Here is a 26,758-nt window from a genome sequence, read left to right on the forward strand (position 1 = left end):
TACACATGACTGTGTTTTAGACCCTTGTTAAAATAAGCAATGTGAGGAACCCACTCGGAACAGAGGTTTGAAATAATTGTATGAGAGTACCAGGCAAAAAAGGGATCTCTTCCCAGAGTTAAAATTTAGAACAAAAGCAAGCAGCTAATTATAAAAGACTGTTAATATACATGAATTAATTTATCTTCCTAATTTCTTTTTTCCATAATATCGAAGTGTTAATTAGAAATTAGTAATCAGCAAAGATTTTTAGATATATTCTCCAGGACGTGCTGTGGAAACTTAGGAAATGTGATCAGGAATTACTGTCTTACCTTCAGCTGCAATTCCTTGTATCTTTTAGACATCCTAATAAGTAACTTGTCATCATTTATCATAGCTGGTTTTTCTTTGTAGTACTGCACCATGGCTTGTGCTGCTTCACTGTAAGCCATTTCCAGAAAAGCCTGGCATAAACGGGAAGAGCTTTAAAATCTACTACATAATTAAAAATACAAAGTATGAGAGAGAAAAGGCAGCACAATAATTTTCATTTGGATTCTTAGGCAAAATGATACTACAGAACTTTCAGCTTTCCAGCCCTGAAGCTGAAATAGTAACACTCAGTCCGTTTCTCAGCCTTCTTTTAACAGCAAACAATGGTTTCAACCCAGCTATTAAAGTCAATATGCAACTTTAGAAGCCAGTCCAATTAAGAACTAAATGACCGGAATCTAATCTTTTTCAATACATGAAAACATCACCTTTCCCTCGCTTCCTCGCTGGTGCTTCCACACCATGGTGAGCTGCTGACAGGATGCAAAACTGCAATGCTGCAGCATGCACTGCTCCCGAGACTGTCAGCTGTATCTTGCAGAATTGTAAGGGATCCAGATAAAAGTAGAACATCAGAGCATAAGCAGTCAGGACAAAGCCAAAGAAGAACTTAAAGAAATCTGAATGATGTTAACTAGGACTTTTATTTACATGAAATTTGCATTTGATGTGACTGCAGTTTAACTGGTCAAGGAATATACTCACAGCTGTGTAATGACTGCATTTGAAACATTACAGTTTCAAACATCACCTGCTGGTGTGGATTCTATTCCATCTCTACTGTCTGCACCAGGAACGTAAGAGATTTTCTAGTCTTCCCAGCCTACCACCACTGGCAGACTTAAGCTACTTAAACTAGACTTAAGCTACCCTGAAGAAAGAGCTGTACTACAATCTAGTGCAGATTAAAAGGGAGTGAGCTGTCAGTACTCCCTCTAAGGGCACAGCCTTCCGTCGCATGTGTGGCAAGTCATTCTTCAATGCCCACTTCAGCTCTACCAGTATGGACAAGAAAGCAATAACACCCAAAAAAAAACAGAACAAGAGAAGTCTAAAAGTAATCCGAACAAATGGCTGAGACAAAGAGGTCAAGTTATTCCCTTTTAAAAAAATCATTTTAAAAAATAATAATTATTATTATTTTTAAAAGTGCAGTTTTACAACATGTCTTCATTAAGATTTCTGTTCTTTTTCTAACGAGAACTATGAGGCAGCGGTCACGTTTATGTCATCATCTCATTCTGTGAACACCACCATTTTTTTACTTTAAGAGCAGGCTTTGTACATTAAAGTTTCTACTATAAAGGAAGACATCTCTGTCTTTGTGCCAATGTGCTGTTATGCCAACAGACATCAATACCAACGACCCCAAACACACAGTACCTGATTAGTGGATTTCATGAGGATATAGTTGGTGACCTTCCCAAACGGGAGGCCCAGGTTAATGACATCATTCTCCGTGCAGCTTCCCTCAGGGAGGTTGCAGATGTGAACAACTCGACCCAGTGCAGATTTCCTCTGGGGAAACTGGGGGAAAAAAAACTCAAAACAGTTTTTATCTTAGATACAGCATCTACTAGATAAGACCTTACATATCTGTGAAAATTCAAATGTTCTGTTTTATGTACCTTTTATTAAGGACAAACATCCTTCTTTAAAACCTTTACAACATCTCGGGTTAGAAATACAAATGGGAAGGAAAATGTTTAACTGCAGTGCAGCTTGCAATGGAGTCTCTATTCCTGGACATTACAAAGTCCAGATAGTATTTCTAAAAGAGATGCTCTCATTCAAACAAGATTAATGATATTGCTGCAAAAGCTGACTCGCCACCTCTGACCTCATGGACTCCATGGCTTCAGCTCCCTGGCACGTCCCTGCAGGGGCGTGGGCTGCCCCGGCCACAGGCTGCTGCACTGTACTCAGCACCAGCGAGACTTTGCAGGCCCTTTGGTGTTTGGAGACAGAGGGTGCCCCTGCCATCAGGAGGCCTCAGCCCCTCTTGACAAGATCCCCGTGTGGCCGGTACCCATCCAGCAAGCCAGCACAACCCTTACGGCTTTCTTCACCCCATCTGCATCAGCCTGTCCCACTGGCGGTTCTGTATCTTCCCGATACATGATGGCACCGTGCACTGTCTCTGAGTAAAAGGCCCTTAGCAGAGAATTTGTAAGAAATGCACAGAATATTAGTCTTTTTGACTGTTTTATGCCCACTTATGTGGTGCTGGTGGTGCCTGGAAATGGAAACAGATGCTCACTGCGGTCCTTGCTGAATTTATAGATGTTAGAAATCAGTTTAGTTGAGTAGAGAAGTGTTCAGGATAACGGGCTGAATTTAAATGCTCCTTCTGCCCTGGTGGAACAGACTGGGCCAGGGATAAAAGTGACCCCGTTTAACTTGCAGGCAGACACACTGTACCTCAGGCTAGAAAACCTACTATCTTCCTCTCTCAATGAAACGACATACAGTGAAACGACCGTACAGTAGGAAGGACTTTTCCCCTGGGGGCACAGTGACCACTGGATGCGCATGGAGGCAGAGCTCTCCAGCTGGGTTGGCACAGGTACACGGTGCCAGTGTGGGAATCGCTTCCCAAGAGTGGAAAACTACCCAGTGCTGGGGCAGTTCCAAAAGATGCTGCCCATCTCCTTGACAGGGAAAGTAGAGTCTACACTCCTTGTGCAAAGCGGCATCAGGGTATGCTCAGAGAAGAACCTAACTTATCCTAGCTAATGACATGCAAAACATCGCTTACACAGGATTAAGTCCTCCCAGACTATTTCCCTGTTTAGGACCTCTGCTGTTAGTATTTTACTGAAGAAGTAACTTGTACTGGTTTTGTGCAGCAAGGTTTTGGCAGTGGAGAGGCTACGGGGATGGCTTCTGTGAGAAGCTGCTAGAAGTTTCCCCCAGCTAATGCCAACCTGATCCAAGATAGACCCACTAATGGCCCCAATTTGAGTCTGTTTTGCTCATGATGGTAATTGGTGAATGATCTCTCCCTGTCCTTATCTCGACCCATAAGCTTTTTTGTTACATTTTTCTCTCCCCTGTCCAGCTGGGGAAGGAAAGTGATAGAACATCTTTGGTGGGACCCTGTTGTCCTGCCTGGGTCAGCCCACTACGTAACTCCACCTTCAGCTAAAATTGTGCCATTCAAGGGAAGATGCAAATCACGTAATCTTGCGGGATCAAGTTCACCAGAGCCATCACAAATGTTTGGCTTGTCAGCTAGTTCGCAGGCTCACAAGTTACAGAGCTAATGTCATCTAATTTTCACCTTCATCCCATTACCTTCCTTCCAGGCTTCACCACTTAACCATTTGTGTATTTTTGCTGCAGCAAGACCCTGTATTATACAGTGGTCTCCTATTCAGTGTGCACCTTCCAAAGCCCGCCCAAGCACAGATGGTAAGCCAAAGACGTGCTAAAGTCCAGAAGTAAGATATTTTCTCTAGCAGGAAAATAACAAAGACCTGATCCTGTAGAAGGTGAAGCAGCTCAACTCCACTTGAAAAGAAAAGCAAGTCATGTCTCCGTGCATAAAGCAAGGCAGCATGTAGTGCACAAGGAGAATACAACTCCAGCTAGAAGAGGAAACGGAAATTTTCCTGACAGCAAACGCAGTCCCAGTATAGGAACACTCCTGGCACCTTCTGTTGGTTTTGCTAGGTCTGTTATGAGATGATATGTTAAGAGTCTATGGGACTAGAAAGTCTAAGCTGTTCCCTACGTGGGCTCCAGAGCCCGTGTTCGGACACGTGCACAGCAGCACATTAAATCAAATGACTGTGAGATGTTACCACCTCCTCACAATTGGCAATGGCTTAAATCAAAATGCTACGCCATAAATCTGCCGTAATTCATGATTAAGAGGTGGTCACATACTCATACAAGAAGTCAATGGGCTGTACCAAGCAATAATCTAGTCAGCTGACTGAGGTTCAATTGGATCCATTCATGAAACAGACAGCTCTGCATACACCTTCCACATCCACAGTCAGGAAATTAGAGGTGCTGTTTGTGTGTCAATTGTTGAATGTGATTTTAAATAAGACTCTGAGTTATCATTCTTTGCAACCAATGCTGCAGGGCTTTACCAATGCGGATGGATAACTACTACAGAAATATTTTGATGCACAGCAGTGAAATACACCTCATATTGTTTGCCATATTATTTCATCAATCCAATTTGTTTATTTTTTATTACACCTTTTTTTAATTTTTTTTTGTTTCTTGCTTTTCAAACTCTTTATCACTTTCTTAAGCTTCTCATTACTCTTTTCTAAAAATAATAAGAAACTGCCAGTCCCATCCTTCCAGTGCTAACAGCTCTCCATGCCCGAGTGAAGATCTGTAGGGCTCTATTTGCCTTTTGAAGAGGGAGAGAGTTATTTGCAGATGGACAGCACACAGCAATCTCTTTCAGAAATCTGAACACTTTGTTTATGATTACACGCAGGGTCAAGTATAACCTCCCACTGCTCAGTTAAATGGCAGCAGCTTAGCTGAAAGTGAATACTACCGTGCAAAGGTGTAATAAATTATAAGCCACCTGGGTAGTGGAGTGAATGACAGCTGGCAAACTCAATCTTAACACCTTTAATATAGCTCCCTGTCCACCAATAAGCTTCTGAAGAAAAAGAGGATTTACAGTGTCTAAGAAAATCGAAGTTATTTGTTTCTTTTCTCTCTCCTATTAGTGCAAGTCATTCAGAAGGAGGACTTCTGCAGGCAGCTTAAATAATAAATAGTGACAGATTCTAAGGAGAAATGATACTGGTATTAACAGCAATTTCATTTGTTGCGAGGTTGACAGACATGATGAAAAGGAACATTCCCCTGCACCCGCTGCTAGTCCACCTCTGACCTTGGAGGCAGCTGTCGCGAGCAGCTCTGCTCTTCGCTCCCCTGCATACGTCTGCGGCAGGCAAAGGCTAAAACCCCTCCAACTAACCTATTGCACAGCAAAACCACCCAGTAGAAAATTGGTTGGATTAAACAAATCAGGATGACGTTTTTGTAAGCAATGCCTGATGTGAACTGGAGTGGCACAGGAACACAACTCAGCCCGGCTTTCCAGAGTGTCTGAGATCACACCAGGATATATACACAAAAGCTAACAAGGTGAAAACTTGAACCCCTGGATTACTGCTGCTATTCCATGAATGCTCTAGCAGATGTCCTTGATGTCAGTTTAATCATAGCTTTCCACTATATTTTGAGCTTCATTTTAACCCTAACAACTTTATACTTCTATTATGTATATGATTTCCTTTTATTTCCCTTCTTTTCCCTCCCTTTTAAAATCTTTCTGCCTCACCGGTGTAAGAAACACTTTTAATGCTATCCTTTTTTTCCTGGCATTTTTGGAATAGTGGGCTAGGAATTCAAGTGTGCATTAGAGCGATGTAAGTGGGGACTTGTGTTGAATGAGTGGGGGGCTAATAAACCTAAACCAAGGAAGGCTGTACACCAAAGTAAACTTTCTGAAACACTATCAGTAGCAGCAGATGATATAATCCCTAAAATAAACTAAGAAAAAGTTAGTCTAATATAATTAATTGATCTGGGACATCCAGGTAAGTAATGGTTAGCGAAGCTGCAGCCACTACCTTTGCCATTATCGTACCTGGGAGGAGCACCCCAGCACAGGAGAAGCAGAGAGCAATTACTATAAATAAATAATTGGAGTGATGGAAGGCTGCTTGCTGGGATTGATACTCAGAGAAAGTAAAAACTAATCCAAATCTTAATTCCAAGATGAAGCTGAACTTCCTGGGTCAAAAAGATTCAGAAGATGGGGGAAAAAAGTCAACGAGATACAAACAAAACCGACTCCATCTCTGTCTAACAAGCAAACAACTTTTAGTACTCGAAAAAAACTCCAAAACCCTACAATCAAGTTCTGATTTGGCCAAAATAAAAACCATAAAAGAACTAGAGAGAGGTAGAAATAACAGACTGAATGTTCAGATTATTGTCTGAAAGGAAGCCTTCATGGTTTTAATTCCAGTAAGTAGAAGTGGCTTCTACAGGAATCTTGACACAGCGATCAATTTGTTTAGGTACTCACTCTTACCCCTGGTGCAGGAGAAGAAAATGTAGGACCTGGCTGGCCAAAGGATCTTGTTGACGTAGTGATAAAAGACGAGCCGACATTTGGTGGATAATCTAAATAATGGATTACACACATTTCATGAAAATCTTGACTCACAGTAGTTGCATTAATGTTTTCAGTAAGCAAAGCCCCATTTACATAATAATTAATTTCATAGTCTCTACACCAAATTATACACTGTTGCATTGAACTGTGAAAATAAGTCATTGTTTGAAAGAAAAACAAATTCGTACTTTGGAAGGCATGGAATTGGCTTTCAAGCCTTTCTGTGCACAACCTCCAAAAGGTTTTCCCTGGAAACTCATATCATATTTCATTTAAAATGTCTACTTCTCCCCAGAGACTGACTTCCTTTTCAATTAAAAAAAAAAAAAAAAAAGTGTTTTTAACTCTTGCACATACAACCATTCACCTTCAATGCTAGATGGATTGAAACCTGCTGCGTTATTTGGCGATAAATGCAATGTTCCATCCGCTGAGCTCAATACACACCGGATACCAGTGCTGGAAAAGAAAGAAAAGAACTTTAGGAGCATGCATAATGTGCCATAAATACTTAAGCATAATTATTAGTAAATTTCCAGGGTAAAGCCATTGAAGTATGGGATGCTCCGTCAGAAATTCAGTTGGAAGAGTGTCTCTAAAATAATACTTACTTATCTGAAAAAGCCATACATTTTTGGATATGAAGACTTCCTTTAATGTGCTGATCCCAGTCCTACATTGAAACAAACAGATGATGAGCATAGGAAAAATCCTGAGGGCAAACCTACAAGAGATTTCTTCTTCATCCAGTTTACCTTATTCTAAAACCAATCCTGAGATGTTGAAGATCAAACTGTGTGATGCTGGAGCCGAGTGTGCCTTCACCCAATGCATTTACTGATTCGTTATTTGTAGTTAAATTATCAGTTACTTTACAAAAGGAGAGTTTCTCTGTATTAGTTTTTAAATCCAGTATATTCCTATTAATTCAGTTACTTCACTCTAGCTGAAGAGCTCACCCTGTGAGGTGCTGAGCATCCCACGACTCCTGCGATATCCAAATCGAAGGTGCTCAGCTCACAAGGCAGCCAGGACAGTGCTTATTTATTTCAGTAGATCAGCACAATTTGTCAAAGTACATTTATTGATTTACACTTCTATGATCCAAATCATGTCTTAAGCACCAACAAACAGACCAACTGAAACTCACCTCGATGACATTTCTCCTGCCCTTTTAAACGTTCAGTGAAAAAAAAGAAAAGCCCAGTGTGCCCTAGATGGGGGCTGCTTCAGCCCAGCCCTGTACCTGCAGAAACCACTGTAGCCCTTTTGCAAGCAGCTGCTCAAAAGAGTAAAAGGGAAACACGAAAGAGCAAATATATTTGAATATCCCAAAACCCCAGAGCGTGTAATTATCAGGTACTATTTCATTTGCTGGCCATCTTCCTTCCTGTAAACATGTAGTTGTAATGTTTTTGTCAGGCCATCATCAGCGTGAAAACACATGCCTTTGCAGCTAGGTGTCCGTCCTGCGATGCAACAGAAAAGGTTGCAAAGACTTGTTCAGCAGGACTCACCAGGAGGCCAGAACAACACTAGCCAAGCCCACGAATGGCTGTGGGGCTCAGAGAGCCTTCTCCAGACCTGACTTATTTAACGTGACCTAGCACACAGGCTCTCCGAACAACTGGGAAGCAGCTTCTCAAGGGTGAGGTGGAATTTGGAGCTCCCTTGGCAGTATGAAAAGAGAAGTGCGAGTGTGGTCTGCACCACACATGCTGAGCAGCTTCTTGCTTCTACAAGTTCTTGGGGACCTTGAGTCCTAAATTTTCCTTAAAGATACTTGAAGGAGGAAGAGATCCCAACAGAGGAATTATTAAAATGCTGTTATCAAAATGCACTGTTTTGTTTAAGCAAGCTGCTCCCACAAGGCTGTTAGGGTGGATCAGAAATGCAAAGAGAAAGGGAGAGGCAGATGAAGCTGCAGATGTGTGGTTACAATACCAGCTTGAAAAGTGGGGGATTGGCTTCAAGCTCCTCCTCCCTTAGCTTTGAGCCCATAAGACGCACTGTGACCCCAGCTCAGACCTCACATTTCTCACGCCACCCCCATACTCTCACTGTCACTCACAGCAAGATGCAGAACAAAACCAAACCCTGAAACCCAAGTAATTGCCATGAAACAGATGTGCGACACCCTGAGTGAAAGAGCGAGACTATGGCCCTTTGTTTCCACTCCTCCCAGGGCATCTCCATGGCAATGGAAGCTGGCAGCAAGGAGTGGCAGGAGCTGGTGGCCGAATCAGCCACTGGGCAGCCCATTCGAGGGTCTGAACCATGCCCCAAAGGCGCTTCAAAACCACTCACCTTCAGATCGAAGACCTTCTTGTCGCACAGGGCGCAGACGTGGGGGAAATGGAGGGGGGCTGTGCCGCAGCAGTCACCCAGCTGGTGCCGTGGCAGCGAGCGGGCAGTCAGGTCGGATGCGCCGCCACTCCGCTCCTCCTTTTGCCTCATGCGAGGGCTGCCGAAGCTCTGCTTGCTGTGGTTGAGGCGGCCGAAGGCGGGGGGGCCAGCCGCGCTGAACTTTGTGTCAGGTGTTGGCTCTTCGGGGTTGTAGAGCTCGTTTCTTATTTCATACTGCTGCTGACTCGCTGGCGGCCACAGGCTGTCGCCGGGCACGAGGTCAGGCTTGTTTTGGCTGGGGAAATTAGGGATATTTTCCCACTCGTTGTTTGTAGCGCTGCCATGCAAGACAGGGCCAGTATCCCCTTTCGGATGCGAGCCTGCATGTAGGTCGCCAGGGAAGGCTCGCGCTGCCCCGTGCTGGGCTGCCGATGCCGCCCCATACGCCTCCTTGGGAAAGGCTGTCGTCGCCTCAAAGTGACCCTTGTAGCGTGGCGCCGCCACTGCCGAGCCCGTGTGGGACCCAAGGAGGCTGTGCTGGTCCCCCTCCGAGGTGTACGCTTGAGGGGCAGCGTTGGCGGCGTTTTGCTTGTTGTACTCATAAAAGCCCCCGACGGCGGCAGTAGAGGTGCCTGCCTTGTTGAGACCCACCATGACAGATGGCTGGCTGGAGGTGGGAGCCATAACACCTCCGAAAGGATTCATGACGATGGTGTTGGGGGTCGGAGCCTGAACCGGCCCCAGGCTGCCGCTCGGAGTAGCTAATCCTGGGGTCTGGGCAGGAAAGGCAATGCCACCAGAAGGGAACCTCGCCCCGGCGATGCCAGGTCCCTGCGGTGGCCCTGCGGGGTGGCCCTGCGGAGCGTTCATCACGGTGGGGTGCCTCAGCTGGTTGAAGAGCGGCTGGGACATGGCCACTTTGGAGAGCACCTGGTTGAGGACGGTGGCGGCAGCTGGGTTGTTGGTGACGGCAGTCTGAGCCAACTTCAGCCTGTGGAGCGTAAGCTGCGCCTGGAGCTGCGCGAGCTGCAGGCTCGCCGGCGAGGGGAGCAGGGGGTTTGGAGCGCCGACGGAGAACGGACTCTTCTCCAGGAGCTTGGCAGCGCTGCAGAGGATCAGAATCCGGGTTAGACAAATTCACCCAACATCTACCTGCATTCGCCTCCTGCTAAAGCTTGGCATAGGATACACAGATGCTTCTGGAGATTTAGCTTAGCTAAACCCAAGGAAAGCAAGGCATTGATTGACAAGGTAGTCATAACCTCTCATCTACTCTTCCACACCCACTGTTGCATTCCTTTCCACTAAAAAGCTACTAGGGAGAAGATCGCTCTTCAAAACCTGCATTGCATCTCTCATCAACCTCTGGAATTGGTCTTTAGCTCATGTCTCTGTTACAAACTAGGAACAGAAACAATATAAGCCCTCCCATACCATCCTTAAATCTAAAATTTCTCCTCTCTTCTGCTCTTTGTGCAACCTCTGGCCTCCCTGCTGAGACATCACCACTCCGGACTGATTCTGTGACATTACCATTACTCCGTTTTCCCGCAGAGCAAGGGGATATGAATAAAAAGACATTAAATGGAACTGAAAAGCCAGTCCTGTAGGTACTTCACTCCTAGCACATCTGGCTGCATAAAGCAAGATTAAATACACTGCATGTATTTATTTTAATTGTTTACAGTTCTCATCTAATTAATCTGCGTGGCAGCCTGTTCTATAACAAAATATATCGTTTCCCAGTTGTGCAGATGCAAATATAGAGGAAGAAAAAAAGCAAATGATTTGTCAGAAGCTGAAGCAACTATGAATGAACCATCCTGAAGAAATTCTCCAGTTCAGCTGGAATGTAAGACAAAATTTATAGAGTGCCAGCTGGTAAAAATCAAGGTCTTTATGCTTTCTAGAAATTAGAGGTGCACTGAGTGTTCTCCTTCAAGTCTTGTATGTGGGATAAAAAAATGATGACTAAATTGCCTGCTTGAATTCCAGAGCTGGGAAAACAGGAGATGATATTTTCAGGTGTATGGTGGATCCTGCCTTCGGGCAGCACCTTTGGGACATGTCATCAGTTCACAGCACCACCACCACCAACCCTTCCTCCTCCTACCCCATCAAACCCCGAAAACGTGAAAAAAAACGAATCAAAATGAGCAAAGTTAAAAGGAAATGATACAATGGAAAATATTAGGCAGCACTAGCTTCCAGGCAGCTGCACCCACCCTGCTTTTACTGCCTGCCCCGCACCCTTCCAGGATGCCTCCTGCATCACCTGTGGCAGAGCCAGCCTGGTCTGCATGCACATACACTGTCCTGTGGCCGCGCTCCCTCTGTATGTCATGCCGCCTACGCCTGGATACCATCAGTCATTTTCACATCCCCACCAGAAAAATGTTAGCCATCACTTTTTCCACCACCAGCAACCTCTGCTCACAGATGGCACAGCTACTCAGCCCATTACAAATGGCTCTTCATTCTGAAAATGAGAGGAGGGAGCACTCGAATAACAGAGATGTGGTCCAAAGCTCAATTAATTTATATTGTAAAAATGTATTGAGTTTCAATTTAGGCCTTTCAAAGCAGCAGGAGTTACGCATCAACTGCCACGCAACCCTCACTGTTAATAATTGGCCAATTTGCTAAACTGCATGGATGAAGTTGTAGTCAATGATAAATGTCTTGTCAGCATGCTACATTTGAAAACCACAAATTAGCAAAACATCTGCTTAAATCCAAAGTATGACTAAGAGAAAATGAATGGGTTTCATATTTAACGTTTAACTTCCACTAGCAACTGCAAGGCACATCTGTCTCCCAAAATACAAAACGCCGTTTGGATAAGTGCATCATTATGTAATGATGAGACTCCCTGCCAGCACAAGTTGACACCAGCATGCTTCGGAGTAGGAGGTGCCTTTTGTTTTCCTGTGTGGTTTCCAGCACTTACTCTTTGACTTGTACTTAATAACACACTTTGCTGTAAATTTGATTATGGATGAGAGTCAGGGCACAAGTACAATCAAAACAACATGGAAGCTCTCAGAAATCTCAGCCCGTGAAATGATGAGGACCCACAAAAGCTGCTGAAGAGCCCCATGAGCTGTGAGGGGACCAGCAAGAAGAGGATCTCATAGTGGTGCTCACACTGTCACCACTGCCAGGGGACGTGGCACAACCCTGTGCCCGGTCTGTATCGTTCCACCAGCATTTGGAGCATCCTGGCTGATGATGTGCTGCATGGCACTGCCGCAGCCCTGACAACTGTTTCGTTTTATAGCTGGTTATACCTTTTGTACGCTAAGTAAGCTGTAAAATTCTTTTAGAAAGCTTTATAGAACACGCAAATAAGAACTGCCTAACCATCTTAAAATAAAAAGAAAAGCCATCAGCCAGCATACGATGTTTTCAGGCTCAGGAGCCACAGAGGACTCCTGTTCCCAACAGTCTACTAATTCTAGCGACATGCACATCCAGCAGTTGTAGCCATTTCCTAGCTCTAGCGGCTACCTGCTCGACGCAGGCACCGGCTCCCTCTCTCCAGCAAAACCACCTCACTTGACAAGCATGAAGCTCCCTCAACCTCCTCATATTTTGACCAACTTCGAAGCCTGTCTCTAAGAAATGTCCCAGCACAGAAGCAGTGCCTTGCCAGAGCATCCCTGGACTGCAAGCCAGCAATGGGAAAACTGGGAAGCTGCAGGGAACTGCCTTACCTGCATAAAACCAAATGCCATAAGGAGAAGCTGCAGCCTCCAAGCCACTTGTGGAGGGCATAGAATTAGTGAGAGTCGCTCCTATGCACCAGTAGGTCTGGGAATGGCCACAGCTTCAAAATCCAGCTGTCTGTTATGAATTTCCAGATTTCAGGGTGTTACGGGTTGCATGCTTTATCCTCCCACAAGCAGGAAGAGAATATTTTATCATCTAACCAAGGCAAAGAAGGAAGGGCATATTCATGGGTCAGCAGGAAAAGCAGATACACAGATGGGAGGTTGGGAGAAAAGCTCTGAGTAAAGACATCTTTTAGTGCAGCACCCAAATCTGAGGATTTCTGTTCTGTTATGAAATACAAGATGTAAGAGACTCATGGGATTTGTGTGCACAGCTTACAAAATTCCTTTCCCTCTTTCTGTTCTACAACCATAACACTCACGTACTTGATAACATAATTTGCAAATAAACCTGCTACAGATTTACTAAACTATTGGAAACTACAAACACGAAGCGAAGAGAGCGCTCAGCTAAGGCACTTTGCAGGGTCTGTTCACCACCCGTACACACACACCTCCCACCCCAGCTCACCCTCGGGTTACCAAAACGCAGCCCCTGCCTGCTCCTGGGGGGTCTCTGCTGCAAGATGATTCAAAGCAGCTGAATGAAGCTCTCATTCCCCACTGAGTGCCTAGGGAATTAGCCTGCGTCAGCCAAAGTTAGCTCTATCCCATGCAAAACATTCCCAATTATAAGGTCAGCGATGTAGAAAGTAAACAGAAGTTGTCCTCTTGGTTTATTTATTTAACATTAGCTGTACAGCTGGTCTACACCAGCGGTCTCTTTGCACAACCAGAAGAGCTAGAAATGGTCTTTCTTTACTAAAATAATTACAGGCAGGAGCACAGCCATAGAGTTCCCGCAAAGAAATCCATAACTCAGGCAAGTTTTCGCACACCTCTGGAAGGCAGGAGTTGAAGACGTGCATCAACTATTGCAATGCTCACAATGAGATCACAAACACTGGCAAGGCTACATTGCTATAAATCAGTTCAGCCCATCTGCCGCTCCTGCAATCCATATTCTGCTTTCAGCATCCAAGAACAGCAAGCAACGCGCGGCGTCGGAGGTAAAGTTATCTAGATGGCTGGATTATTTGAGTAATCCTACCTACAAGAGTGATGAAAAGGGTGAACACAAACCACACCGATCATAATGGACTGACAACCTGGAGCTTGATTTTTAAATGTCAAGATTAAAGATTTTAAAGTGCCCAAAATTAAGAAATAAATTTTAAAATCTGAACTAATAAAGTTATGATTTTAGCTGCAATTATTTATTTGGGAAGTACTTATACTCACAAATACTTGAAATGTTGCATAAGGTGTGAATTTGAATACTTAGGAAAAAAGTATACTCCGTAGCAGTGCAGAATCTGTTTTCCTGCATTTTCCATGTATCTTGCAAGTCCTCTAAGATTTTTTGCATTCCCTGCCCTATGACACATTGCCTTTACATATAATTACACCTACCTGTCAAAACCTTTAAAAGATAATTTTTTAACTTTTTTTTTCCCAAAATGTGTACTTTCTTCCCCAAGCTCTCTGTGTCACTGTGTTGATTTCAGAATTAAAATGGCCACAAATACTAAGACACCCAAGTATCCTAGACCTATGACTACTCTTCAGAAGCACATTATTAGATTTGAGACCATATTTGCAATAGCATCACGGTTTTTCACCCATTAAGGCTGTTTCTGAATCAATTTTTCTAACAGTCAGCAAACTTTATATTTCAATTCAGGACTCTTAAATACATCAAAGAGAACCACTTACAAATTATCTAAGCACAAAATCAATTATATTCTCTTTGGCAGCAGTGTGAACATCCCTTCCCTGTAAATTATCATTTATTCAAAACACATAGGGCTGCCTTTTCTAAACTCATCCGAAACAATTGCTGCTGTCCTAAAAGAGCAAATAAAAACCCTTTAAAAATAAACAAACCAATTTTTATATAGATGAAGTTGATAAAGTATTAGGGGCAAACCTAGTCTTCAAATAAAAATGCACAGTTTGACAGCACTTCAGTGAGATGACCTGTTTGTCTGCGAGGACAGAATTTGGCCTCTTGAATTCAAGGGAACTGCACAGCCGTGTTCCAAACGCTGGTAGAAGTAAAGAAAAAGTTCAGTAATCTCAACAACATAAATTAATTATCACAACAATTAATTATTACATTGATATTTTGTTACGCTGTTTGGCTGATCCCATAAAGAATTCAGGGTTTATGTTCATTTTTGCTTGTTGAATAAACCCAGCACTTATGTCAATAAAGACTGGAGCATTGGTTAAAAAATGGACACAGCAACTTTTTACTACACTCTAGATTGCATCTGGCCGGTACTAAATGACTGTTTTCTTTCTTTTCTGCTCCAACAGAAGTATTTTCTTTGGGGTTTAGTGAAAATAACTCCTTCATCAGAAAAACTTGGAGAGTCCACTGAAAAGAGAAAATCCCTCCACCTTTATAATTTAAACTCTGAAATCATCTACCGCCAAACTTTTTTTTTTTTAACTGAGTTCTGGTTAGAAATCATAAAAAAAAAGAGATCACGTTTCACAGTGAGTTCAGCTATTGATGGAGAGCACTAAAAACCTTAAGCTACTTTAATACGTTTGTAAGCTGCAAGTAAACCCCTTCTTATCCCAAATAATGATTTCTAAAGCCACCCATTATGCTATTGAGGGAGTAAAATAAAACATCAGCCAATGTATACATGTGGTTTGCCAAGTGAGTTTTGCATATGTTTGGCAACAGTAAACTCTGTTATTTGGACAATCATCCAACCTAACAGTCAGCTGGAAGATGAAATGCAAAATGTTCTCAAGAGCTGCTAAACTCAAGGTTTACAAAGGTGATAGCAGTTAAGCGCCTGCCTCCTACCGAGAGCCCTTTTTGCTCATTTGAAACTTTCAGGCAAAATGTCCCCTGCCTTAGTTTATATGTGAAGAAGTCGAGCGATTTCCACTGGAAAAGGGACAAGATAAAGGGGCAAACAGTGGATATATCTTAGTAATAGTTATGATCACAGAAATAAAATTGGAAGTGGTCTTAGGAGAATGGTTAGACTCACTTCTATGGTGGGATCAAGGTGAACTCAACCAGTCTTGACTTATTGATTGGTGAACAGGTACAGTTTGACTCAATGACATCAAAGGTCCTTTCCAAACAAGCAATTCTATGATTCTATTATATAATTCTATGATTTAATCTGCTCTTAGGAACCTTCTTTGTTGGAGGTTTCATGACCTCCAAGGACAACTAATTGCCCGAATCCCTTTAGCCCCTTAGTCTTTCAAAGCTCCCCTTGAAGCCCATGGTGGTTCTCAACTGACAGCATAAACCAGTCTTCACATGCACAATGAGAAGGATTTCTCTTACCTTCCTGTAGTTACTATTGAATTTTCTCTACAACCATCTCAGGTCCCTTCTCTGTGCATTTTGTGTGCTGCATTTGTTTGTAACACCTAGTAAGATAATTTTTGTTTGTAACACAGGCCCCTGGTCCCCTATTACACCCAGCCTCTTTCCTGAAGAGCTGTTGCCCAGAGACACTGTTTGGGAGGGATCTCTGGAGCTCAGATGGTCTGACTACCCACACAGGAAAAGCCAGCTCAGAGCTTTCTCCTTTTGACTGTCCAATGGATTTATCATATCACCATTTCATACTGTCCTCATCAATATTGCATCCAGGTCATGGCAGATCCAGTTTGTCAGGATTACTCTGGATTCCCATGCTGCCTCCACAGCACTTGTAAATCCTCTCTTCTTGGCACTAGGTGCAGATTTAATGGATGCTTTGTTCACTCAAGTCATCAATGAAAGTGTCAACTAGACTAAAGACTGTTCCCAAGAAGGGAACCGCAATGCACCTTTCTCTCTAAACATCAGTAATTCAAGGACATCTTATCCATCTGCTTTGCGTGCTGAAGAGACTGTGCTCTCTCCTCCCCGACAGTCGCTTGCGCTAAAAAAAAGCAACTCTTCTATTTGCAGTTGCAAGAATAAAAGGGTAGATAATCTCTGGTGATAATGATTTCTTATTAACAACTCTTGCTCTAAGGTTCTGGGAGAGCCGTTTTGCATTGTTGTTTAAAATCAACTATACAGTCATGTTTCTTCACAGTAACATTTGCTTCTATTTGATTTAGCTGCTTTCAAATGCCAAATCCAGTGCTACAGACAACAATCTGCTTTTATAGTGTGAGAATAACAAAACCAGGTACCACCGATGTCTGCACTGGCCATCACATTTCCCACCCCTGCTATTCACTATGCATTTACCTTGGAAATTTGTTTCTTACATTGTGTGGAACTCCAGATTGTACACTGGGCTTGTTTCTGCTTTCCCTCATGCAATGCATCTCTCCACAAATATTTAATTAAGCAAAGTTCAACTCCTTTCAAATAAGGGACGTAGTCTACCGTATGTACTACCTAAAGCCAAGGTAATGATTTTCAGAAGATGGGAAAGTTATCGCTTTGATCGATGACATTTAAATGTTGTTTGGTTTTGTTGATGTGCCACAGCACATCAGGGATGTCTCTGACCATCACTGGGCACACAGGAACACTGGTCTACATTTTAAATGTCAATAGACAACCATTCAAATTCCTTTAGCTCTACAGCAACCATCTATTTGCAACTGCTTCCCAAGGAAACGTAATTCTTTATTTCCTGAAGTCAAAGAAATGTATTTAAAAAGCTATTTCAAATGTATGCTAAAAACTGTTAGAAATAGTTATAGCACCAGATCAGTGCCCTCCATACTACGTTGCAAAGATTTAAGTTAGGTAAGACAAATCGTGACACAGTTCTATAGAGCTTCGGGGCATGCCGCGACAGTCTAGTAGTACCATGCTGCCCGCAACCGCCTCCCCAGTACCCTTCTAGCAACAGCTCTTACCATCTAGGCTTCAAATACCCTTTATGCTGCAAAGCCTCCAGGCTAGACTATCCCTGCCAACCAGCATCCCAGCAGGGCTCCCATAAGAAGGGGTGTTGGGGGGTCCCCAATAAGCTCATGACTCTCCATGGACTGCGCAGACGACGGCACCGGGGTGCTGTGCAGTCATGCCCCAAGCCCCCTCCTGCCCCAGGGACTTGCTCAAAAGCCTTTTGGGAGAGGAAGAGTAGGGAAAAAGGTGGGCAGCAATGAAAATCCACAGGGTGAGTGAAGGGGCCAGTACAGGGATCAGCACTGGCAGAGCTGGGTAACCCCGGCGGGAACAGGGCGAGCGGCTCCAGCAAACGCAACTCTGCTTTGGGGACGGTGTTTGCTGCTCTGCCGCTTGGCTCGGTGCTCACAGCACCTCAAAAAATAAAAGAAATCTGGGGGGAAATTATCTAGAAAGCTTACTGCAGCCTAAAGGAAATAAAAGCAAATGCAGCCTTTAAAAACAAAACAAGTCAGAAATCCTTCAAAAGCTTTTTACACAAACACAGAGACCAATGCCCAACTGAAAAATAATCCTTTGCATATAGTACTTACTAGCAAAGACATTACAGCAGTATCTCACCACACCTTCTGCTAATGTTTTCCACATAGTATTGTTAACGACTACCAAATAAGAAGAATTTGAGTGTATCAATATCTCCCACAGCCTGGAGGCACAGCCATTTTCATTTGTGTCTTGCAAGCGGGAAGCATAATGTGGTAGGCAGATAATTCCTCATTTGAATAAACCACTTCTATTTCACAGTAACAGAAGACAATATAAAAGCCCTTTTACAAAGGTAATATCTTCAGTTTGTAGACAGGAAAATGACACATAAATGTGAAAAGGGTAAAGTAGTAAGAAGGAGTTTTATTTCTAAGTAGCTTCATTTACGCTCAAAGAAAGGATTGCCATTTGGGGGAAAAAAAACCAAACCAAAATATTACACACCTTTTTTATCCTTTTATTTTTAAATATTACTGCCAACAATATATTTTAAAAGTGTAATGAAAAAACACATTACTAAAGTAAGTCTTTAGAACGCTAGTCAGCATTCATTACAGTAACGGCACAGGCTACTGAAACCGCATGCAAACCTGAGCTCTTCTGTTTGTACCCTAGGTTAGCCAAAAAGTGACAAATTGTGACTAAAAGTCATCCAGGAGCAACACAATCATTTCACAATTAATGTAGTCTCACCATCTCATCTAAAAGCTGTTTAAATGTGTTACCAACCACCATAGCACAAGAGCGCACAAGGAGAAACGCTGGAATAGCTCCTCTCTACAGTGGCCACTATGATTTGTTTTCTCTTTACTGCTAATATTTAAAAGTAGGCCAGTTAAAGGAATAAATAAGCTAAAAAAAAAACCAGAAAGCTTCACTTATTTCTGAATAGAAGACTAGAAGTTCTGCGGATTTCCTAAAAGATCTGTATTACATAAGTACATATTTAGGTCTGGGTTTCAGTTTTCCTTTTATGTATATTTTAAAAGCATATAAATGTTATAAACCCCTATTGTTTACATACCCACACGCATTATGGTTATACATAAATTATACATGAATCTTACAAAGCCTGGATCTAATTCAGCTGTTACTGAAGCGTGCTGGTAAAGCCTTTCCCGATATCACTGTAGCAAGAGCATTGCTCCTGTATTCCCGTTCAGTTACATAAAATTTAAGCATAAAACATCAAAGAAAATTGCTCTCTTTTCATGACCTCTTTGATATCAGCCTTTAATACTAGGCCATAATATTCATACTGTTACATGGCAGTAATACGTGGTATATTTTGGCCTAGAAGCTTTCATTACCTATTTTGCAATGAGTGTTGCTCACTTCTTTCTTTAATGCATCCCAATTTCTATGCTAAAGAAATTTTAACGTGAATCTTGAAAGATATATAGGAGGTTTTATTTATTTTCTTGCGTTAAAGGGCAACAGTTGGTATGAATCAGACCTGAGTGTGTTCCTTCTGGCAGAAAACAGCCAGTGCCAGAACTGCTGGAACTCTCTGGCTTTGAGAAGTTTAATTTATTGTCTAGAATAATAAACTGCCATTCAATCAGCCTTTTGAAATAAAACATAAAACAGGCCAGTGCTTAATTCTTGAACAGGGACCAAAGAGTTTTCCACAAAGGAAACAAAATTGGGAGAGGCATTTTATATTAAATACCCTCAATTATTTTATTCTCCCTTTCTGTCTGCCTTCAGTATTAATTAGAAGTAACTGACAGTTAATATGCTCCAAGCTCTGCATGGTAAAATTGATTAGTATACTAGGACGGAAAATAAGAATCAGTTTTTGATGAAAAATATCAGGTTTCAGAGCACTGCATGTGGCAGCTGTGAGGAAAGAAAAAGTGTGAAGTTTTTAACCCGTCCACAACACTCAGCTGGGCATTTGCCCAGTCCTGCTGACAAAACTGTCAATGCAGACGGCCAGCCAGTACTTTTTGGTGAAGCACTGTATTATTTCCCCTTAATTTTTTGCTTGCTATCACACACACGCTCTGCCCAGTAGCTGCAGTCTAGAAGTCTAAGCAGCTTGGATGACTACAGAAAAATAGGTTGTAATTCATTCCCTTAGCCTGCAGAGTAGATGATATTTAAGGTCCCTTCCGACATAAACCATTCTATGTTTCTATGTTACATCCTGTGTTACTGACATACCTTTTAATCTCAAAACACTCTGGGACTCAGCTTCAGTCTTCTGTGTGAAAAGATGTCTATGAAAGTTGTGGCCGCTACTGGGTTTTTTTTTTAAAGATATGTAATTACTTTCATTAAAATTATCTTATTTATTTATTTCCCAGGCTTTCCTTCTGAAAACAAAAATCCGTTTTGAAGTTCGAAGTATCAGTTATTAAATAAATCAACCAACTAAACAAAAAGATAAAAATAATAAGAAAAAAATAATAACGTTGCACCAATTCTTTTTTTTTTTTTTTATTTCAAGGACTTCTGTTCATAGTCTAATGGAAGCATTTCCAAATTCAACCACCTCTGAAAGATTTTGGTATTTTGACTTCTTTCACATCTTTCAAATAATTTTGTGCGCACCGGTTGCAAACAATGTTAATATAATTCTGCTTTGTGTGTACTCACACAGACTATGAGGCTTATTACAGGGTGGTTAACCATGGCAAATCAATAGGATACAATGCAACATGGAATGTCCTTTAAAGTATAAAAGCCCTGGTATCACAAAAAAGTTAAGCCCTATAAGAAGCTACTGCACAAACGAGATCGTATTGTTAATTTGAAATCCCAGTTAGCTGTTACCGCCAGAGCCGCACACGTCAGCCTTTACCCTTCGTTACAGAATGAGCTGTACTTCCAAATTAAATCTTAAAGATCGCTAAGATTCTCCGCTTGGCAGATAAGCATCCCTCCTTGCCGGAGGTGGGGGGAGATAGGCGTTTTGGTGCGGCGGGAGGACGCGGGTGACACGACGCGATCCTACCTTCTTGGAACATATAGAGCTGCCAGGAGCAGCGAGCTGGTGTGGAGGAAGCGCGGCCAGGAGCCGATATCAGAGTTGCGCACATGCCTCCCGGTAACATCCCGCCGACATTCTACCTGCTCTCTGCGCCCTGACCATTTACAAGCTTCTTTCCAGAAAGTCACAACTTCAGGAATCCAAAAAAAAAACCCACCCCACCCCACCACAAATGGAGGACTGGAAGGCGGATCACGTGGCCGCCGGGAGCTGGTCCTGTTGCATTACACGCACCAAGTGTGGATGGCAAACAATATCGGTTGATACTTATGCCATATGTTCTTGGTCTTTTCACATATCTGAACCAAAATCCTGTTACTGCACAGTGTTAACGCCACGGGATCCTAGCGGGGAGAGGGTCACAGTCCAATTAGTCCAACTGCGGAAAAAACGCAGCGTGCTTACGAAGACCGAGAGGGACTAACTTGTACAAACCAAGTCCTTGCTCTGCAAGTCAACAAGCATTACCTAGCTTAAGTTCTAATGATTTCTTAAAACACGCACTCAAATACATCGTGTTTTAATGCCTGAGCAATCCGTCTGTGTTGAGACTTGCAGCCTCCCAAGGACACTTGAGGTTTTGAGGAAAGATACTGTTGTTACCGGGATAATGTTATTGCACAAGTCAGCTATCTGCCCGCTCAGAAACAGCCAACAGAAAGGAAACGCACTGCCCAGTGCTAAGCCACTGCCCCAAACGCATATGAGCATCAACCAGGGCCGCAGGCTCTGCTGTGACTCTAAAGCAAGGGCGAGAGGCAATGCAAAACCTTCCCCTCCTTAATGCAATATTTGACAAGCTATCTCAGCAGGTCTCTTCTTGTTGCTGCTCCATCCTTGTTAAACCAATCCTGTTCAAGAACAAGTTTTGCACCTTCCGAGACGAAAATATTTTATGCTTTACATCTGGGTGGCAAAATTATTGACCTTTCACATATTGCACATTATTCAAAAATTAACATAGACACAAAAAATGTTCTTTTCGTGCCCCTGCTTCTAACATTAATAAATAAATGAGCTGTTCTCCCATATCCAAAGATCAAAATAAGCCAAATATTCCTATTTTTGCCTAGGGTACATTAGCCCTTCCAGCCCATCACAGCTGCTTAGCTGGCCACTCTAGTAACCTCCTGGGAGACAGCAAGAGCTTGTTAAAATTTCTTTTTGCAATTAACAGCATTAGTCTGGAAACCTTTCACAGAAGCAGTGGCATTCTATATGTGACATGATCCTTCTATGGAAGATGCTGTTTCCAAAATTACATTGAATTAAGGCAAACCACAGACTAAATCATCCTGTGTAACTCTTACCTTTAAAAAAATCGTAATCCTGCAATACTTCACACAAAGCAGAGCCCAGGAGGAGGTCTCCATTCTGGTTTTCTAATTTTCTTTCTTGTCTTCTTTCTTTCTTCACGTGCCACATCAGAGCACTCTCCCCACCTCTCCAAAGGCAAAAACTACTGCTCAAGCTTTTGGCTTTTCTCCAAACAAAAAAGCCCTGTCTTTATGAGATGGCAAAGTCTGACTGAAAGGGGAAAAGTGCTTAACAGGTGGTCCAAGGGTGTTCCTTCAAACATGCAACTCCCATCAGGAAACAGCAGAAAATTCAGGGGAAGGAGAAGGAATTAGTAAAACCTACGGGGCTTTTCTACAGTCTGTTGCATCTGCCCCCGGCACAGATGCCCTCACGCTCCCCTCTGCATCTGTGTTATATTAAACAGGATGAAGAAACACAACCCAACTTTCAGTTGAATCTGAACTCTCTATTTCATGTCACTCTCAGGACAATCATGTGAAACACATATGGTGAGTTCAGCCTGGGAACCATGTCGAGACCTTTCCGACCAGGAGCAGAGCTAATCCACACCGCTGCCCGCATATGGCTTGTGACTGAACGGTGCAGGTTCCTCCCTGCCTGCAGCTGCCGGCCCAATCAGCGGCACGGGCAGGGACAGCCAACTGGACGGTGACAGCAGATGGACTTGCATTTTTTCCACTGAGTAGGAGCCCGCCAACGATGAAGGAAAGTGAGGCAAGTAACACGGGCACTTTGATTTCAGAAAACACTACCTAGCATGCAGGCTGCTCTCCGGGGAAGGAAAAGACTCACTCTCAAAGCTCTACGGTTTTCCCTAACCTGCATTTTCATCTGTCATCAGATACCCATGTTTCACTTTACATCCAAGGAATGAACTCGCCCCTAAAATGACAGTGTTCCAGGCAATCTGGCAAATCTCATCCCTGTGGCATGTCCTCGCCTCATCTATCTGCTGAGCTGAGGAAAAAAGAAAGAAAAAAAAAAAGAATCCAGCAGCTAGCTCTCCCTCTGCCCCCACCAGCCTCAAGGAAAGACTTGCCATTCAGAATAAATCAGTTAATATTCACTCTAATGTGCTTTCCCAGTCTATTTTACTCCCTTAATTAAAAGCAACCAAAAATAAATTTAACTTTTGAAAGTGAATCCACTTCAGACAGAGATGGTGAAGCCTCTCGACTGGTTAAAGTTCATTGTCTTCAGATAGGAACAATGTGCTAGTCTCAATACGCACCTTGTAGGCACATGCCAGGTCTCCCAGCTGCCTGATAGCCTCTGCTAAGGCGATCTGATGCTTCCAGAGGCTGGTGAGACTAGAAAGGCTCACTGGCGGTCTTCAAATATTAGTGGGGGTAAGGAAAAAAAAATAATTCAGATCAATTGTATCACAAAAAAAAAAAAAAATTAAAGATGAAGCGATGAAGCTGAGAGCAATTTTTAACTGAACAGTTAGCACACGTGGAGAGAAATCATTGAGTCAAAGGCAATAATATATCTGATGAGGAGCTGTAAATCCTGTGGTGTGGCTTTTCAGGAAATTTGCTCTCTAACACTCAACTTGGGGATTGTTTAGACATGACTTTCTAATGCAGAGGTCAATCTTTTCATATAAATTGCCTAGCATAATCGCTGGATTTTGATATCCCATAATGTATTTAAAAATCTCTTTTTATTACAGCAAGCACCAAAAAATTCAGATTCTGCCCCTATCTCCAGAGCTTCTGGATTATAGTATTACTGTAACAGAAACCATCAGTACGTCATTTGGAAAACATCCTGAAAAGTAAGAGGCATCAATGCAAGCCAAGCAGAGATGTGACGGATCAATTTGAATATTTAAACAGCAGAATTTAGAAAAATGGCCAGAGATCTCCAGATACAGGAGTATCCTCACTCAGAGAAGATTATTGAATAAACAAACACATCCTGATGTCTGGATGGAACATGAGCTTGGAAATCTCCAGGCATAAACCACCATCTACTGCGTGGGGGTTGGAAGAAGCTTATCTCTGTATTCCACAAAAATGAGCTTTAGAGTCATGCTTTCTATAATATCCTAAGAAACGAGACTCTGGCAGACAGGCAGTGGTTGGATCCACTGTAAGAATTCCTGTATTGCTGTAACCATCAAAAAAGTTCCTTTAAAGGAGTTTCCTACATCCATCTCAACTTTCCTAATGGCACACACTGTAAAAAAGTGCAGTGTTTTCTTCCCTTATGAAAGAAGAGGTAAAGAAGCTGTCTTCACAGTTCATGCAGAAAGATTGACATGTATTTTTTTCTGGTTTTACGCGCAGCGAATCACTCCTCTTGAGCTCTCACCCTGCTCCAAGTAGCAATATTCAAACAAATGGTCAAAAAAACAGCCATAATTCTTTGCACAGACAGCATTACAGCCTGGCCGAGACAGCAAACCACCTTCATTACTGGGACTGGAACTTCATCTGCATGGGAACAGACAACTTCATCTACAGCTTCTTTATGAGAGAGAGAAAAACCAAAAATCTCTTTTACATTTGGGGGTACTGGTGGATGAAATGCTGGACATAAGCCAGCAATGTGCGCTCGCAGGCCAGAAGGCCAACTACATCCTGGGCTGCATCAAAAGAAGCGTGGCCAGCAGGTCAAGGGAGAGGATTCTGCTGCTCTACCCCATGCTGGTGAGACCCCACCTGGAGTACATGCATGAAAGACACGGACCTTTGGAGCAAGTGCACAGGAGAGGCCACAGAAATCATCACATGATATGGAATGCCTCTCCTATGAAGAATGGCTGAGAGCTAGGGTTGTTCAGCCTGGAGAAGAGAAGGCTTCAGGGAGACCTTACTGCGGCCTTTCAATACTTAAAGGCGGCTTAAGAGAAAAACAGGGGCAACTTTTTAGCAGGGTCTGTCGTGATGAGAGAAGGGTTGATAGCTGTAAACTAAACCAGGAAAAGTTTAGACTAGATACTAGGAAGAAATTTTTTATGCTAAGCGAGGTGAAACACTGCAACAGGTTGCCAAGAGAGGTGGTAGATGCCCCATCCCTGGAAATACTCAAGGTCAGGTTGGACAGGGCTCTGAGCAACCTGCTGCGGTTGAAGATGTCCCTGCTCACTGCAGGGCGAGATGGACTAGATGACCTTTAAAAGTCCCTTCCAACCCAAACCATTCTCTATGTCTATTTCTCAACTAATAAACAGAAGACCAGGAATGCTCCCCAGAACTGTGATTCCAAAATTTTAAGTAGTTGGACATTGACATTTTTGGAGGAACACTAGCAAACACATTCAAAGTTCATAAATACTTTTTAACCTATTATGAAGAAATAGTGACAAATTCTATCATAGCCTTCTAGGATTATGGGTGCAACTATTGTTAGATATCATATCAGCACTCTTAACTTTTTTTTTTTCCAGTTACTCAAGTGTTTGTAGAGTAGTAGCTTCAGAGACTAACGGCATCAAATCTAGCTGCCAATATGAACTATCCGGGCTACAGCGTCATGCTGCTGCCAGGGTCAGGGACTTCCGCTCCTTGGCATCAGAGGATGAGTTGTAAAACCCAGTTTTGGGAGGGTCAAAGCATCCTCTGAGTCATGGGATGGGACATCTGTGTTACATCTAAGGTCAGACTTAATTGTTTAACAGTCCTTTCTAGACAAGAAAACCTCTACAGAGCTGAGGTGACAAGCAAGCATGAACCTCCAAATGACCAGAAGGATATGTGCAGGATTTGCTTATGTGCCCACCATCCATGCGTGCTCTGTAGCTGGTTCAACTACTGTGTTAAATACTTTACCACAAGTAAAGTGCTCAATAGAAAATATGATTTAGCAGACAAAATAGTTAAACATAAAACAGAAGCAGTGAATTCCCAGTTGCCCATGTGTGTAATGTGGGCTGAAGATTTTTCACTGCAGGGAAATTCTGGCCTCCCGCATTACCACTGACTCGTTCCCGTCTACAGGCAGAGGACAGTTACCTGCTTTAATGATGTTTTTCCTACTTTTCTGTCATTCCTGCTAGGTTTTGTGTTGTAGTCCAGAGTGAATGCAGGGGTTCATTACCACACAAGGAAACAACTTGGCAGATGGGACAGCAGCTGAAGATACTGTGTTAAGCACACTTCTAAAGAGATCTTCCCATAGGTGTTTTGTTCTTTAATTACCTAATTGGATTACCTAGAATTCTCCAGCACAACAGATCAGTCTTGAAGTCTCTCATCAGATGTAGTACACCTTCAGTCAGGTCTTCTGGCTGTCATCTGGCTTGTGGCCTCTCTGCCAGCAATACTCTCAAATACTTTTGCCCCCTGATTTGTCCATTCAAGGCAAAGCTGGGATCTCCATTCCTGGAGCAGGTTCCTTTGCATCACCAGAGTTTGAAAGAGAATAATTCACACAGTAAG

At 42.9% G+C, this 26,758-nt stretch overlaps 1 protein-coding gene across 7 annotated transcripts in view; it reads right to left on the reverse strand.

Annotated features, from left to right (window-relative positions):
* Window positions 1-26,758, reverse strand: part of RBM20 (RNA binding motif protein 20) — a 108,603-nt gene that overhangs the window by 19,110 nt on the left and 62,735 nt on the right. For 5 of the 7 annotated variants that reach the window (XM_054072341.1, XM_054072340.1, XM_054072345.1 and 2 more), the window contains exons 2-7: window positions 8,792-9,935; window positions 7,096-7,157; window positions 6,852-6,943; window positions 6,395-6,492; window positions 1,699-1,842; window positions 315-446 (exon numbers count right to left, since the gene is read on the reverse strand). In XM_054072341.1, coding sequence (XP_053928316.1) covers window positions 315-446; window positions 1,699-1,842; window positions 6,395-6,492; window positions 6,852-6,943; window positions 7,096-7,157; window positions 8,792-9,935 — 1,672 coding nt within the window. The remainder of the gene's footprint in view (window positions 1-314; window positions 447-1,698; window positions 1,843-6,394; window positions 6,493-6,851; window positions 6,944-7,095; window positions 7,158-8,791; window positions 9,936-26,758) is intronic. The other 2 variants (XM_054072342.1, XM_054072343.1) reach the window with 1 other exon arrangement.

This window comes from Cuculus canorus, chromosome 7 (assembly GCF_017976375.1).
Source record: "Cuculus canorus isolate bCucCan1 chromosome 7, bCucCan1.pri, whole genome shotgun sequence".
Classification (NCBI taxonomy): Eukaryota; Metazoa; Chordata; class Aves; order Cuculiformes; family Cuculidae; genus Cuculus; species Cuculus canorus.